We start from the raw sequence: 17,527 nt of genomic DNA, 5'->3' as shown, positions 1-17,527 counted from the left end.
TCTACTGGATCGATAGAAGGATCTCACCATTTTCCAGCGGTCTTGGCAACAGATTTGATGTACGTGTTCCATTTAAGATCAGGGGTAAGGGTCAAGTGCGTGAGCGTTGAAGCAGTGATTGCTATGAAATGTTCCTGCGGGGGATATATTCCGGCCGGGCATAGCAGTTGCTACAATATACTTAATAAAAATATTTCAATCTTGAATTAGTGTTACCAAATAAAGCTGTCTAAAGATATCAGCTTTCTGACTTATATGCACTAAACGTTAAAATACTTGAAGCATAAAAATTTATTGATACTCCTACATAATTTATACTCGAATTCTCGGGAATTCTTGTTAAGCATGGATCGGGCGAGACTTATTATTGGTTACAGTATTAAATAACCGGAAAAGCGTTGATATGCGGTAAAAACAAAACAACCAAATAGCGAACGGAACGTGTGTGTTAAATTTCAAGGTATACACGTATTCTATGTACACCGGCGGATATAAATACCGCCAATTGCATTGTGGGCAATAGCGAAAATTAAATGATTATTCCTGTCCTCAGATCAATTCGTAACCATCATACGATCTACCACAGATATAAATAGTCGAAACGAAATTATTAAAATATAAAGAAATTTTTATTATAAAACATTTTGTCTTTTTTTTTAATAGTATCTTTTTCCCCGTTTTTCTATGAAAAAAGAAAAAACCATCCTGTCAACGTAAACCTTACGAAAAGAAATGTAAGTATAATTTACAACTATATATCCTGTTCATTTTTCGTATTTTCAGGAATTAAGTTTCAGTCCATTCTGCTTCATGGTAAGACAATTTGGCTTTCTTCAAGATCAGCACCCCTCTGCCTTGACAAAGACTTCGGAAAGCCTTTCTACGATTCTGTCGGCAGGACGAAAAACAAACAAAAAAACTTTAAAATCCCTCCCACATTTTTGGGCGCTGTTTTACAATTTGTTATCATTTTACTAAGAGATTCATTTATTTATTCATTTATTTATTTATTCATACATTTATTATTTATTGTATTTATTTATTTATTCATTTATTTATTATTTATTTTATTTATTCATTCATTTATTTATTTTATTTATTTGTTTATTCATTCATTTATTTATTTTATTTATTCATTCATTTATTTATTTTTTATCTCATAATTTAGGACACTCGATTCAATGTTTTAAAAAAGTTGCTGCAGCTTCTTTTTAAAATGTTTTTATCCAATAAAAATATCGTTGATTTTTCTCTTAATAATAGACTACATTTTGTATTATTAATGTTATCAAGTTTGTTGCATTAAAAAAAACGTCGCAGCTTTCTTTTATTATGTTTTTATTTAATAAAAAAAATATATACATCGTCAGATCGAACGTCCTAAATTATGAGATGAAAAAAAAATGAACGAATCTCTTAGTAAACGAGAGTTGTCTCCCTTTGCACAGTGACAAATTGTAAAACAACGCCCATTTTTGCTTTATAATGTTTGAGTTTTGTTTTTATTTATTTAATTTTATTTATTTTAAGTACTGGTTAGGTTTATGGCCTCGGTATTTATAAAAAAAAGGATTAGGGGTAGGAAAGGATGCCATAGACGCCACAACCAAGAATACATGAAATGAACAACGTTGGAAGAGTGTAGATTCTGACTCCATATAATTAAAGACAGACGAATATTGAAGGTTGAGAACCGAATTTATTTACTACCAACAATTTGTATTAGGAGAGGCAAAGTGTTCGTAGGATGGAATGTGATTTAACAAAGGAGATGAATGTTCGTAAAATGTTTATAGGTATGTATGAATTGACAAGGAATGAATGTTTGTAAAATGTTTGTAGGTATGTATGAATTGACAAGGAATGAATGTTCGTAAACTGTTTGTAGGTATGTATGAATTGACAAGGAATGAATGTTCGTAAACTGTTTGTAGGTATGTATGAATTGACAAGGAATGAATGTTCGTAAACTGTTTGTAGGTATGTATGAATTGACAAGGAATGAATGTTCGTAAACTGTTTGTAGGTATGTATGAATTGACAAGGAATGAATGTTCGTAAACTGTTTGTAGGTATGTATGAATTGACAAGGAATGAATGTTCATAAACTGTTTGTAGGTATGTATGAATTGACAAGGAATGAATGTTCGTAAACTGTTTGTAAGTATGTATGAATTGACAAGGAATGAATGTTCGTAAACTGTTTGTAGGTATGTATGAATTGACAAGGAATGAATGTTCGTAAACTGTTTGTAGGTATGTATGAATTGACAAGGAATGAATGTTCGTAAACTGTTTGTAAGTATGTATGAATTGACAAGGAATGAATGTTCGTAAACTGTTTGTAGGTATGTATTAATTGACAAGGAATGAATGTTCGTAAAATGTACCTTATCTTTTTCACGATGGAGAAGGTTAGGGTAGGCCGGTCATCCTGCTGTCGGTGATGCGTGTCCTGGCTTGTAACTGGAAAGCGAGTGACTTTTTCTTCATCAGCAGCTAGCAGCTCGGCGTCTTCGTCTTTTTCCTCCTCTCTTCTTTGGTTTGTGTGAATTAGGCATTGTTTAGAATTGAAGGCGTTTGGCCCATAACATAAGAGCATAGTCGGCTTATTTCTTTTTCTTCTTCATCTCTTTAGGTCGGGTGGGAGAATCTGTCCGTGCGTTCACTGACGCAGCAGGGCGAATCTCCTCTTCCCACTTTTTGGTTCCCTCATCTTATAGTGGCACACCGGCTCCCAGTGACTGTGATATTTGAGGTGTTAATTTTAGGCACAGAGCTCTGCCATTGGTCGATAATTATTTTGTGGTTATCTTATTTTTTTTCTTCCCAAACGGAAGCGATGCGCGGAGCCATGTGCAAAAGACAATTTTTCATTTTGTTTCTCATGGTGGATGCATTAACATCTGGTTTGCTGCTAATTCTCATCATGTTCCCACAGGTTCAATTCCTGTAGAAGCACCAAAAAAGAATAAATAAAACGTTTTATTTAATAATTGTTTTATAAAATGCATATGTATAATTATCTGAAAAAAAAGTCTAAATAAAATTTTACTGCAATTTATTTTTAAGTCTTGAAAATGGAAATTGGTAAATGTTACCTTATACTACAACAGAACACCAATCACACTAATTTGTTTTTTAGGGGCACTCGAGGTCGCTGACAACGAATCTGAAACTCGTCGCAAATTTAGTGTTTGTATGCTATGAACCCCTAGAACTGTTTTGTGCTATTTCACCGCCTTCGGTAGTGTTTTTCTTACATGCAAACGAGTGTAGTGAAGGCTCTTCTCACATCATGTAGGAATCTAAAGAACTTTTGTAGTTTAACAGGTGCTTCTGCAGTTTAATTTTATTTCGTCTTTATGGAGTGATTTTTTTTTTCAAATCAAAAAAAAGAAAACATTGAATGAAGCAGGAAATTCAATCTTCTTAGGACAAAATTTAAAAAATGTGAGGTCTCACTTTCAAAAATAAAAATCAACATTGTTTTTTTTTAAAAAAAGGTTTTAAACTTTTGACTTTACAGGTAAATTTGCACAAAACTATTCTTTTTTGTTGTTTTAAATTAGCTTATTTTATGTATTGATCTTTTATCTTCAATTTGTGATATATAAATCTGAGGTGAGAAAATTATTTTCATTTTAATAGACATTTTATATTTTTCGTTTTTTTTGGGGGGGTATTCAATTACAGAACTTATGTAGTTTAACAGGTGCTTCTGCAGTTTAACCGTTTTTCCATAAGTAACCAAGTTGCATACCGTTTAGAATTTCACAAAAGTTCTGTTTACATTGGGGAGAGGGGGGCAGGGGTGGTGTTGGGGTGCGTGCAAATTAGAGTGGTCGGTGTTCTGTTGTAGTGTAAGGTAACATTTACCGGAAACTTAATTCAAAGACTTAATCGCTGGCGGCCACGTCTTTTAATTTTTTTGCACCAAAAAGATTTTGGTAATGTTGACTAGTTCTTTACCATGTGGGTGTTATTCAGTCCAACAAAATAGTTTGTCTCAAAGCTGAATTAGGTCAGCGAAACATTGGACCGGGAATGAAAATATGAAACAAAACGAAACCTAGCTTTCTTATTCCCCCCCTACCTTATATTTTGCAGCAAATTATTAGCAAAATGAAACAAAACCGATTTATTTGTTTTTCGGAAGTTTTTAAATCTGTTTTGGGGAGGGATGAACCTGTACAATGCGCATCTTATTGAAAAAAATGGTTCTTTGTGATACTAGGGAACGCTCATTTCAATTTATAGGACCACAAATTGATTTTATATTGTTTTTTAACAAAAACAAATAAAGGTGCTAATGCACTTACTGGTCCGCGCTATTTTTTTAAATCGTATTTGCAAGTTTAATTAAACTTTTACGATATGTTTTTTTTATTCAATTGTAAGGTTAAAGTACAGAATAGGTACAAAACACCCTCCCCTCCCCATTTTAAGAATGGCTTTTTAAATAATAACATTATTATTTCAGCACGGATCAATAAGTGCATGTATACCCAGATAAATGTGAAGCTGGTATTTATTTAGTAGATTTATACCATCTTTTTTTTTTTGACTCTTTGAGCGATTCTGGAGACTTCAAAGAAGAGAACATCATGATGCTATCTTTGCACCTCCACCCGAAAAAACACGAGTAGTGCATAGGTGTTAACTTGGAATAAGATCACAGAAATTCTTCATAGTTTCGGGGGCACCAAATTTCGACTTGAATAATCACTTAAAAGTAAGTTAGAAGAGTAATTTATTTTGCCTAAAAACAGAAGTTTCATTTCATTAGGATAGGATTTCATGTTTTCATTCTTAAATCAACTTCCGCTACTAAACACATCTTTGAAACAAACTATTTTTTAGTAGTGGAGGCAGGCAAAGAATCAGAAACAAAACGGCCCTCTCAACCGGTTCTACGCATGCGCCAGATGACGTCATGACCTGATTTACTTTAAATAGTTGAAAAACTGAACAAATTTCATGTACGTCGCTTTAGGTCAGTTGATTAGCACGTTGGTTCATTATCTAAACGTTTTGGGTTTGAATCATGGTGTGAAATGTCTTCTTTTTGTTTTTTCAATTTTTTAAATTTAAATATTGAACCAGTGTTATTTAAACCATTTTTCACATAACGTTCGTTTTTCTGGTTTTTTTTTTTTACTTAGCTTATTCCCCCCCCCCCAACCACACACCCAAAAACACCCGGGTACCCACCAATTTTTTTAATTTTAATATCGAAACAGGCTTATTTAAGCCATTGTTCACGTGTTCGTTTTTCTGTTTTCATCGTTCATTTGCCTTACGTAAGCTTTTTTTGTGTTTTTTCCCCGCTTAAGTGTTAACGTTGTTTTCTTTTTTTACTTCGCTTATAACAAACAAACTTAACGGGACTTACATAAGTTAGTAAAGAAACTATAATTGCAATTTTATTACAGGAATTAAAAAGAACAAAATCTGCTAGCTGAAAATTAATCTCATTAAACATGTCATTTATTCTTCCTACTCTAACACATTTACAGGTCTCATGTACATTTAACCTACTTGTAATGCACTAGGCCTTTTCTGCTTCCTCTTTCTTCCCTCTCTCAATGTTCAATCGGCCAAACAATATGCACACTTAGGTCTACAGCAAGCAGATCAGATTAATTAAAATTTTTGCATCCAATTCTAAAACTGTGTCTCAATTAGTCATTAGCAGATATCACTCCATTCCCAAATCGTTTTTCATTCACATTTTGTGATCTTACAAAAAATTGTTGATTTTGTACCCCTCACATACATACACACACACACACACACACACACATAAATGCATTATTAATGTTATCAACAAAGACTTTGTACCTCCTTGAAAATATCCAATTGCATCTAAATTGTTAATTGATGACAATTTTCTCACATAATCAACCACAGCTTTGATGACCTTTTCTGAAAAAGAAATATAAATTTTAAAAACTGTTGGCAGAAAATGTGAAATTAAAAGAATAGACAATATTACAAATTTGTCAGAAGATGTCACTTCATTGTCCCGTATGTCTGATTGAAACCATTTCTTCAGAATATCCACTGTCACTTTCCCACGACAGACGCATATCACAACACACTGATAAAACGCAATTTCTAAGCATCACAAATGAAACCACCATCATATAGAAACTAGAAGACATACCCACATATCTGAATATTTTATATCAATTTTATTCAAATAAAATATAAAATTATCTATGATTAAACCCTTACATGTTTACATGGATACATTAGTATGACATTAGTATGACATTAGTATCACAACTTTCCACTAGACAATCTAAATCAAGCTTCCAACCCCATTCCTATATACCTCAAACCAAACATATATAACAAGAAAACAAATGTATACTTATAATTATGTGTATTTACATTCTTGGTCTTTTGGTGAAGATCAAAGTGTAGTATCTGTTCTTCAGATGCTGCACTTCATTTTCTTGTTCTCTTTCGGTGGAGGAGAAATCCTTCACGACTGAGACAATTTTATTTTTGTACCTTTTCTCCACATTAAAAAACGACCCTGATGTCTAACTCTGTCCTGTGGGGAGGCATTGTAAGTAGGTACATTATATATTGTCATAAGAAGTATATTGGCTCATTTTAATAAAAATACAAATAAATATATATATATATATAACTAGAAATGTATTTATAGATTTTATTAAATGATTATAGAATTTACTTGGGATAAATTGTCTTAATACACACGCACATACATGGTCCTGGATATGACCTTAAAATATATCCCCAAAGTGAAAAGTCTGGTGGTCAGATTAATGTGGATGTCATTCAAAAATATTTTATTTGTTTTTATATATTTTTATTTTTTATATATATATATTTATTTTTTATATATATATTTTTATTAACTATATGTATTTATTAGTTAAGTTCACACACACACACACACACACACACACACACACACACACATATATATATTATTATTTGATGTTTAATACATAAAAAGTTAACACAATATTTTTTGCAGCATGGTGCACTTATTCATTTAATCTTGTGCTGGCATGTATTGGAAAGCTTTAAGAAATTGACTTACAAACTAACCGGTCTCTGACCAACTCTTTATATATCCCTCTTTCTCTGAAGACTTTTTTATCACTTCCTGCCATGTTCTTGGCTTTCCTTTGTTAACTGGACCTGCTATGTTAACTGTTCTACATCTACCTGTCCATTCTTTCAATTATTATTGAAACATCTGCACAACTTTCCCTGTACTGTCCAGATTTAATCTTCCTCAAAAAAAAAAAAAATCGGTAACCATCTCATATGAGAATAGTTGGCAAAATAATCCAAATGATATAGAATATGTTCATTTATTCAAAACAAAACAGTAAAAGAATGTTCATGAAATGCCGAAGTGCCATTCTCTAATTTTAAGGTGTCTCAGAATAAGCATTTCTTATTATCTTGCCCTAAACAAGCTTTCCATGTCTATTTGCATGTACAGAGACAGTTTATAGGTTTATGGATGTACGGGGTGACAGCCTGCTTATCATCACTTCATCCTTTTAAGAAAACAAGGCCGTTAGCCATTAGTTGCATGCTCTCATGTAATGAATGAATGCGTGAATGTAGGATTGACATGAAATTCTTAAAGATAAACTAAAATGACCGAAAAATGGGCTGAAATGACTTAAATAAATAAAAAGTAAATGACTTAGAATGACTTCAATGAACTTAAGGATGAATTGAATGACCTTAAGAATGACTTAAATGCTTAAAAAATAACTGGAATCCTTCAAAAACAACTTGAATGATCTGGAGAATGACTTGAATGGCTTTGAGACTGACTGGTTGTAAAGTGGGTGATCATTTTACATTAAATAAAAAAATAAAATAAAAAAAGTTTTGGTAGGTGAGTAAGAGGATCGAACCCTTGAGGCAAAGTTGGAAATTAAAGTATGAAAAAAAACGTGACGTTAACCCTTGGGCCACTGTGACATACTAACGGAAACATGTTTGGATTTATTTAATTACTTAGAATTTGCAGGTACACATTTTAATGTCTTAATGAGGTCAACTTTGACTGCGGGGTTTGTATTTTTATTTTCCAAAGATGTTGGGGGGGGGGGACCAGCTCCCCTTGTCCAATTTGAATAGCAATTGTCTGATATAAGGAAAATATTTCCACATTGATCAAAGCTGATTGTTTTCGGACATTTCCGGCGATGGCGACCAGAAAAATACCGCCAGAATTAGTATCGCTTTTATTATAGGATAAAAGCCTAATCCACAAGCGGCGGGCGAAAACTGTTGAATATTTATCTTCCTGAAGTGGAGCAAATTAAATAGACAGGCGAGATCCATTGTTAACTCGGAGATATTATGATTTATATGTGATATAAAAAGTTTTAAGAAGTTGCAAGCCTTTCTTGGACATACACAAAAAGCAAACATACATACACACATTTTCGCTTTTATATATAGATTTCTTCTCTATTCACAGAAAAATAATTGAACTTGATGTTTGCGGAGTTAGTGGATCAGCAACTCAAATAATTTCTCATTTTAAAATACACGTCCTTAAGGTAAGCATTAATATTATGATGTTTGTAAATTATCATTTTACTAGGGATAAATTGTTGTTTAATGCATAAAAAATAACAGGATTAAATATTGAAAACAACACACAAATACCTTCATTTTTATTATATTTATTTTTCACTTTAAATATTCTTCCTCTAACAAAGTATAAAATATTAAATGGGATTAACTAATAATATTAATTTAATCCATAAATCGTTTAGTTTATAATGATGAAAGTTAAATTCATTGCGATGCCCATTTTCTTTGTGTAATTTAATATTTCTTCTTTATTTACAGCAAACCATTGGAAGATAATTGACCTTGATCTCTGCGGAGTTAATGGATCAGCAACTCAAATAATTTCTCATTGAAAGGGAAGCATTATTATTGCAATGTTTGTACATTATCATTTTTCACTAGGGATAAATTACATTAGCAAAGAAATTATATTTAACAAGCTACATGCAAACAAATAATGATGCGTCTAACCAACCATTGCCAAAGTCAACTGCTTAAAAATGCATATACAAATATTTAAAAATAAAATTTGAGTAAAGTAAGTGACTTAGTATCAATTCAGTCCAGTTTCTTTTATTCAAGGTTTGAGAAGCATAGGAAAACAATCTTTCGTCCTACCGCAGGAAAACAATAATTATAGAATTATGCAACTTGAATTGGTTCGTTTATTTTATTTCTTGTGCAGATTTTGAACCGAACGTATCTAAACAGGCGTTGAGGGAGACAACTCTCTTTTACTAAAAGATTTGTTCATTTTTTCCATAACTTAGGACGCACAAAACAGCGATATTTTTTTATTAAAGCAGAACATTAAAAAGATGAAGCTTGCGACGATTTTTTTAATGTAACAAAATCAATAAAATTAATAATACAAAATGTAGTCTTTACACGACTATTAAGAGAATCGTTTCTGTCTTCATATCATAATTTACAATGTTAAAACCAACGAACAAACGATTTATAATGTTGCGTTATTCATGATCTAGATCGCTAGACATGGATTTGTTTGAATCTGTACAATTAGGCATGCCTTCGCAATCAGACATAAACGAAAAAGTCTCTTGTGCTTTTAATAACAAGTAACTGTTTAGTCTCCAGTGACAATGCTGACAGCAAGGAAGGGGTCACAGGGTGATGGAAGTATGTGTCCACTCTTGCTTCAGTTGCTGCTCCTCTGTGGTTCTCTGGTTGCCTTTCTTTTTATTGCTATGGTTGACATCAGAACATTCCTTCGTGCCTTTTTTGTTTATTGTCTGAAATGTCGGTTAGTCTCAGCTGATACCAAATCCCTGGTAATTCTGCATCCCTCGTTTTGAACTTCTTTGGCGTCATTGCTGGCGCACCTCAATCTAGGATCGTTGCCTTTACTAAAATTCTTGACTTTCTTAGGTTCGGTTTCTATTGGCGTGATCTTCATTAGCCAAGATAACCAATTGTCCTCTCCACAATTATCTCTGCCATTTGCAATTCCTTTGTAACAATAAATCCATCTTGTATTGATAATAACATCATTTTCAAACCCATCAACCCAAAAAATACGAACGGAAACAATTCTTGAAAAAATTCTTTTATTATTAATAGGTCAGCTCATCAAGTTTTTGCTGACATTAGACCTGCAGACAATTATCCCATAGAAAATTGGGATCTTGTTCCACAGAAAATGTTCTTAGAAGTTTATTGTTTGGTTTTAATAAAGATCAAAGAAAATAGTTTACTGTGGTTCTAACAAGACGTTTTTTGCTTGATGTAGTAGAGCTGACATCTATTCAATTCAAACAATACATTAAAAACATTCTTATTCGTACATAAGCCTCTAGTCATTCTGCTAAATTGTATTTAAAATAGTTTCACATCTAACAAAACTTAAATTCGTGATAGTATTTAAAATTCAATTGACTTTCATAAAGACATCTTTTATATGATGGCATGGGAGAAAAAAATTCGAAAACCAAGTGCATATTTCATCCTACCACAGATAAAGATGAGCGTATAAATCCATTTGACAGGAGGACTCTCCACTTCGAATGTACATCAAGTGTTAAACCAGAAAATAGTATTGTGGTTAATAAAATTCTGTAGAAGCAAAACTGAAGATAAACTTTAGAATTGTGTTGCCTTACATTTCTACAATGTTTGTAATTGAAAGTTTTATTCTTCTAAAGTGTGTGATATTTTTGCTAGAAATTTAACCAGCCATGCAAACACACAGCGAAAAGCAATGTTTTCCTTGAAAAGTTTTCGACATAACATTTGCAAAAAATTATAATTAAATAACACAAATTAAAAACCATATCTGACACATTTAGCTTAGAATTTTCAGTCGGTGAAAATTTAATGAATCATAGAAAATTATGTAATCAACATTTTTACCAACTCAGAAACCTTTATAATTTTCAAATGAGTGCGATTTTAAAAGAGGACTTAATAAATTTATGAATTGTTTAGTAAGGAAATAATTACACTAAGACATTGCATGTGCGGTTTCGATTCTACTCAGTGATATTTTTAAATATGAAATCAAAGAATTTTTTTCTAATGAAATAAAATGTAAGTGAAGCATTTTCGTACATTTATAATGAAATCCCACTTCGGAAAAGACAAGAAAAAATATCTGTTGCTATATATTAATTTATTTGTAAGTTCAATGTGGGCATAGGGGTTATAGATACTCCTTATGCCTTGGCATATCGATGTTTCTCATATTAAACTGACAAATAAAGAAATATACACCGATATATATATATATACTATAATTCACTTTGAGCCTAAAGGCGAACACCCATATACACTTTGTATATATATATATATATTTATATATATATACAAAGTGTATATGGGTGTTCGCCTTTAGGCTCAAAGTGAATTATAGTATATGTTCTGTTAGTACACTTTATCATTTCTATCTTAGTCAATGAAGGGAAAATTTTTTGTATGCATCCAAGAACACCTCTTTTTAAAAACCTAGATTTCCCCAACGTTGAAACCTACCTTGCGTCTAATTCTGTCTTCATGGGGAGATAATCAACTACATGTTATAAACAATCATATTTAAAAATCTGTGATATTCAGAAATAAATCCATTTTGTTGCTATTCTGTTTAGAGATAAAACACTGAAAATAAAGCTTAGGCCTGTTACATCATATTTCTACAAACTTTGTAATTGAAAGCCTTGTGTGATATTTTCACTAGAAATTTTATCAGCCATACTTTTGGACAGAAACCTTACTGTTGTAACCTATATATTTTCAAGTAATCTAATTTATAAAACTCACTATGTCTGTTTGTTTGTCTCCATATTTTTCTCTTTCGAAACTACAAACTGCAGAGCGGCACCTCAAATGATCGGATTTTTATGGACTCTTCTTTTATGACTAGTTGGGTTAGGGCTTGATTTCTGAGAACGACTAAATTAAAATGAAAAGGGATAGAAACCATATAATTGTAAAGCATATAAAAATGTTTTCAAGTAGTATGCAACTAAAAGTACACATTCACATGTGTGGAATGTGCTTAGCAGCGTTTTTAAGTAGAGGTCAGTTAAAAACATACTTTTGGACAGAAACCTTACTCTTGTAACCTATATATTTCCAAATAATCTAATTTACAAAATGCACTATGTCTGTCTGTCTCTATATTTTTCTCTTTTGAAACTAAAAGCCGCTCTGATCGGATTTTTATGGACTCTTCTTTTATGACTCTAGTTGGTTGAAATTGTTTTTAAGGCATCAAAAATGGGTCAGAATTGAAGAAAAACTGTTATACATTTTCTACATTCATCTTAATTTATTCTTAATCAGTTCATATGCGTGTCACATCGTATAGTAGTAATGTAGCCAGCTTTGAAGTCTAAAGTTTTGCTTTTGGTTTCGATTCTATTCTGATGGCACCCAAATACTTTTTTACTTTTGAAATCACAACTCTATAATAATATATACGAAATCTGGACAAATTAAAATATATTTAAATGTATTTTATGATCAGTCAAAATTATTCCCCATCTCCTGCTAGTCCATAATTAAAAATTACTGGGAGAGATTTTGAATAACTAAAATAAATCCATTTTGTTGCTATTCTGTTTAGAGAAAATAAAATTTAGGACTGTGTTTGTAATTGAAAGCCTTGTGTGGTATTTTCACTAGAAATTTTATCAGCCATGCAAACAGGTTGGCAAGTTTGTGGTATAACATTTACAAAAGATAAGTAAAAAAAAAACTGCACCTAAAACAAACACTAATGAAAAGCCATATTTATCTAATGCATCTAACTTGGTATTTTCAATCAGTGGGAGTTTAATTAATCATAGGAAAATGAATTTTGTGGAGAAACCTTTTTCCTGTCCAATATGCAACTCTACATTTTCAAGAAATTCTGAATTAAAAAAACATACACAAATACACACAGGAGAAAAACCATATTCTTGTGAAGTCTGTGGTAAAGCTTTTGCACCGAATTCACATCTAAAATTGCATGTGCGAACACATACTGGAGAGAAACCATATAATTGTAAAGTGTGTGATACAAGGTTTTCAAGTAGTGCACAACTAAAATACACCTGCCAACACACACAGAAGAAAAACCTTATTCTTGTGAAATATGTGGAACTGGATTTTCACATAATTGTCATTTTAAAAAAACATTTATTAAAGCACAGTGGAGAGAAACCATATTCTTGTGGAATGTGTTCAGCAGCGTTTTTAAGTAGGGGTCAATTAAAAATACACATATACATACTGGGCAGAAACCTTATTCTTGTAATGTATGTGAAGTAGCATTTCCAAGCAATCCGCAACTAAAGAGACACATGTTGAAACATTCTGGAGAAAAGCCTTATTCATGTGAGGTTTGTGGAAAATCGTTTGCAGAAAATTCAAATTTAAAAAAACATTCGAACACACACCGGAGAGAAACCTTATTCTTGTGAAGTATGTGGTTTGAGATTTTCAAGTAATGATAATCTAAAAACGCATTGTGGAATACATAGTGGAGAAAAGCCATTTTCTTGTCAAGTCTGTATCCTGAAAATTTCAAGTCGTCATAACATAAAAAGACATATGCAAACACACACTGGAGAGAAACCCTTTTCTTGTGACGTGTGTGGCAGGGCGTTTGCCGAAAGTTATTCCTTAAAAAAAACAAGCAAACACATACGGGTGAAAAACGGGTTTCTTGTGAAGTGTGTGGTTGGGCTTTTATAACCAATTCCAATTTAAAAACTCATATACAAACACATACTGGAGTAAAACCCTTTCATTGTGAGCTGTGCGATTCGACATTTTCAAGGAATTATTATTTAAAAAGACACATAAGAACACATACTGGTGACAAACCATATCTTTGTGACGTGTGTAGCTCAGCATTTTCAAGTACTAGTCATTTAAAACGACATATGTTAAAACACACTGGAGGTGTGTCATACTGGAAAATACTGCCGAGGTATATGATAATCCAGCAACACAGATTGCAAGAAAAAAGAGAAAGAAATACACCGAAATCGAAATAGACACAAGAAAGCAAGGATGGGAACAGCATAAAAGAGCAGGAAAGTTTCTGGAAGAGCTTAAACAGGAATGTATAGACAGGGATGCTTCATTCCAATGGCTCAAGAGCGGGAGACTTCCATTTGATGAGGAAAGACTCATTGTAGCCAGTCAAGACCAAGGCTTACTCACAAATGGATTCAAAAAAATGGCTGGCCTACAAGCAAATGGCCAATGCCGGTTTTGCCACTCAGCAATTGAGAGCCCAAGCCACCTAATGTCTGCATGTCCTATCCTATTGGCAGATGGCCTCTACACTGCCCGCCACAACAAAGTATGTAAGTACCTTCATTGGAAAATCTGTGGAGAGATGCAGCTTAACAGAGCGACAAACATCTGGGAACATGAACCACCACCGATAACATCAAATGGAAAAGTGACCGTGTTCTATGACAAAGACATACAGGCGGGGAGATACATAAAAGACAAGGCCATCAAGCCAGATATTGTAATATGGAACAAGCCTGAAAGAACTGCGCTCATTATCGATGTTACAGTCCCAAATGATTTTGGCCTTAACAGAGCTGAACGGGAAAAAATAACAAAATATCAGGACCTAAAAAATGATCTAAAAACGACATGGTCTCTGAAAGAAATAAACATTATACCGGTTGTGATAGGAGCAACTGGGTTAATAAAAAAGAATCTTCATAAATACTTAGAAGCAATCCCTGGAAGACCAAGCTGTAACGAAATACAAATAGCAGCCATAAAGGGAACAGGATCTATTCTTAAAAGAGCCCTCGGATATAAATTTAAATCCTAACAGAATCAAGAGTTAGCTCCAGGAGGGAGCCCCTTGATTTCTTAATACTTACTGAAGTAAAATAAAAATAAAAAAAAGAGAGATATGAAAAATGGGGTAGGAAAAGAAACACAGTATTCGAGGCTCAAATAAAAAATTCACCCTTACCAAAAGAAAAAACAACAAGAACCACAACTAAGAACTTACTTTCAATTGTATCGCAAATACATAAATATCTCCCAAAAGATGTCAAAGAGTCAATTGAGAAGAAAGCTTTTAGTGGAGCAGTGAGTGATTTTACCAAATCTAACACTGCTGAATATGGCCAAACTCAGTGGAATAGGGAGGAAAAATGGACATTGATTTGGTCAATGGAATATGCAAAAATAAAATACCAAAAACTCACAGACAGGAATGTAAGGAATGGCAAAAGATTTTGAAGCACCACTGCCCAAACAAGAAGTGAATTGAGAAGGAAAAGTTAACATGCCAGAAATCTAATTTTCTGAGAAACAAGGTCTTTTCTGGTGAGCAAATATCCCAGCTAAAAAAAGATGTCCATGAAATGGCTAAAAACAACATTTGCCCAATCAGCAATCCCCCCCTATACCCAAGACCTGCCAAACCAAACAAGAGGACACTACAACAAATTCTCACCTGAAACAGCTCCCTGAGACAGTACCAAAAAGTCCAAAGCTTAGATGTCTACCAAAATCAAAGCAGAAATATACCCGACATGCCACTCCATCAAATAATGCAACATCTCCTCAGGAATCACTCCCAATATACCCAACACAATTTAAACATGGGCAGACATACCAACAGTATGTCCCACCTCAACATGTGACATTTGACACGGACCAGTTGGAACTAGAGGAAGAGTTGGCAAACAGAATAGAAATAGCACGATGTCTAGCTGTTGAAGATCGGCCCAGACTGGTAAAAATTAGTATGAATAAAGCCTTCAAGGTGCTCGTTTCAAAAGTCAACGATGCCCTGGAAAGAATCACTCCGATTAACGCACTATTGAGTGAAATAAATCATACAACATACGGGGCAGCATGGTTTATCCAATTAAAACTCTTATCCAAACACCAGGAGAGCAAAAGAGAAAACATGAAGGCTAAATCATATAACCCAGGCTGGAAACGTAAACTCCAGCAAAAAATAGACAGACTCCGAAAGGAAACTGCCCAGATATATGCATTCCTATCCTGTGAAACCCCAGGCAAAAAAAATTAGTAAGAAGGTGAATAAGTTGAAAACTTATTATTCCCTCCAAGACCAAGCACATCTAAGAGCTAAGATGGCAGAACATCAGGCTGAGATAAAAGCCTTAGCTGCACAAATAAAAAATAAAACCAAAAACTTTGAAGCAAAAAGGATAAATAAACTTTTTTCGACAAACCCAAGAATTGTCTATAGGAGCCTCATTAAAGATGAAATAAAGGTGAGCTCCCCACCAACACAAGAAGTTGAAAACTTCTGGAGGCCACTCTATGAAGACACTAAAGTACATAAAGAAAACAACTGGATAAATACCATCAAAGAGGAGAACAAGGAGAAAGAAAAGATGCCATCTCTAAAAATTACCAAGGAAGCTGTCTGCAGGAAGGTAGCTCAATGCAGCAACTTCAAGACCCCAGGAATAGACCAAATGCCAAATTTCTGGTTGAAAAAACTGAGCGCACTTCATCATCACTATGCCAAGGCATTCAATAGAATCATCAGTGGAGATGAAGAGCCGCCTGAGTGGCTTACTGTAGGCAGTACATCACTTATTCCCAAAAATGAGGACACCCACATGGTTAGCAAATATAGACCAATCTGCTGCCTCACAACAACCTACAAGCTCCTAACATGGATAATCACTGATGCAACATACGACCATCTCATTGCTGGTGATTACCTTGAAAGTGAGCAGAGGGGGTGTACAAGGAAAAAGCTAGGCACAAAAGACCAACTAGAAGACTGCAGGAGACAACACAGAAATCTGTAAATGGCCTGGATTGATTACAAAAAGGCCTTTGACAGTATACCTCATTCCTGGATACTTCGCTGTTTGGAGTTGTACAATGTGCACACTGGTATTACATCATTCCTTCAAAAACAAATGGCCAGATGGTGCACCTCAGTTAAATTACAGCACACAGAAGGAAGGATACAGACCCCTAACATAAAGATCAAGCGAGGAATATTCCAGGGAGACAGCCTCCTTTTCTGCTTCACAATGGATCCATTAAGTAAGATACTTAAACGATCCGATGCTGGATACAATCTCAGCATGGGCAGAAAGAAGGAAAAAAATAAAAGAGTAAACCATCTACTCTTTATGGACGATTTGAAACTCTATGCAGAATCCGAGAAACAACTTGTCTCTCTGATAGGCATTGTTAAAAATTATACAGAGGACATCTCCATGGAGTTTGGATTCGACATATGCGCTAAGTGCACCATAAAGAAAGGAAGAAAGACATCATCAGAACATCTTAATCTTGACAATGGCTCTATTGAAGACCTTGAAGAGGATGCTGTCTATAAATACCTGGGAGTGGAGGAGAATGAGACACTTGAACATGGAAAGATGAGACAAAAAGTGCAGGGAGAATACTTCAAGCGACTTAAAAAAAATTCTCTCATCAGAACTATCAG

The 17,527-nt window shown here is 33.6% G+C and overlaps 1 protein-coding gene and 1 long non-coding RNA gene across 2 annotated transcripts; both read left to right on the top strand.

Moving 5' to 3' along the window:
• Positions 1–498: 498 nt before the first annotated feature.
• On the top strand, positions 499–9,491 carry LOC145297787 (uncharacterized). Its single transcript, XR_013870325.1, has 3 exons — positions 499–734; positions 8,495–8,576; positions 8,872–9,491. It is a non-coding gene; the product is annotated as an uncharacterized LOC145297787 (long non-coding RNA).
• A 1,900-nt stretch (positions 9,492–11,391) lies between these two features.
• Positions 11,392–13,813, top strand: LOC145297893 (uncharacterized). The gene is made up of 2 exons (XM_080144225.1): positions 11,392–13,349; positions 13,473–13,813. Exons 1-2 carry the CDS (start codon positions 12,901–12,903, stop codon positions 13,786–13,788), a joined length of 765 nt encoding a protein of 254 aa, XP_080000351.1. The 5' UTR covers positions 11,392–12,900; the 3' UTR covers positions 13,789–13,813.
• The last annotated feature ends 3,714 nt before the right edge of the window (positions 13,814–17,527 follow it).

This window comes from Euprymna scolopes, chromosome 18 (assembly GCF_053919585.1).
Source record: "Euprymna scolopes isolate OS-2025 chromosome 18, ASM5391958v1, whole genome shotgun sequence".
NCBI lineage: Eukaryota > Metazoa > Mollusca > Cephalopoda > Sepiida > Sepiolidae > Euprymna > Euprymna scolopes.
The sequence above is the reverse complement of the archived record's forward strand: the minus strand, read 5'-3'. Positions and strand labels throughout refer to the sequence as shown.

Coding starts and splice junctions, on each gene's coding strand:
- LOC145297893 (XM_080144225.1), top strand. CDS start 12,901: ATGAATTTTGTGGAGAAACCTTTTTCCTGTCCAATATGCAACTCTACA. Junction 13,350..13,472: donor AGAAACCTTATTCTTGTAAT/GTATGTGAAGTA, acceptor TCAAATTTAAAA/AAACATTCGAACACACACCG.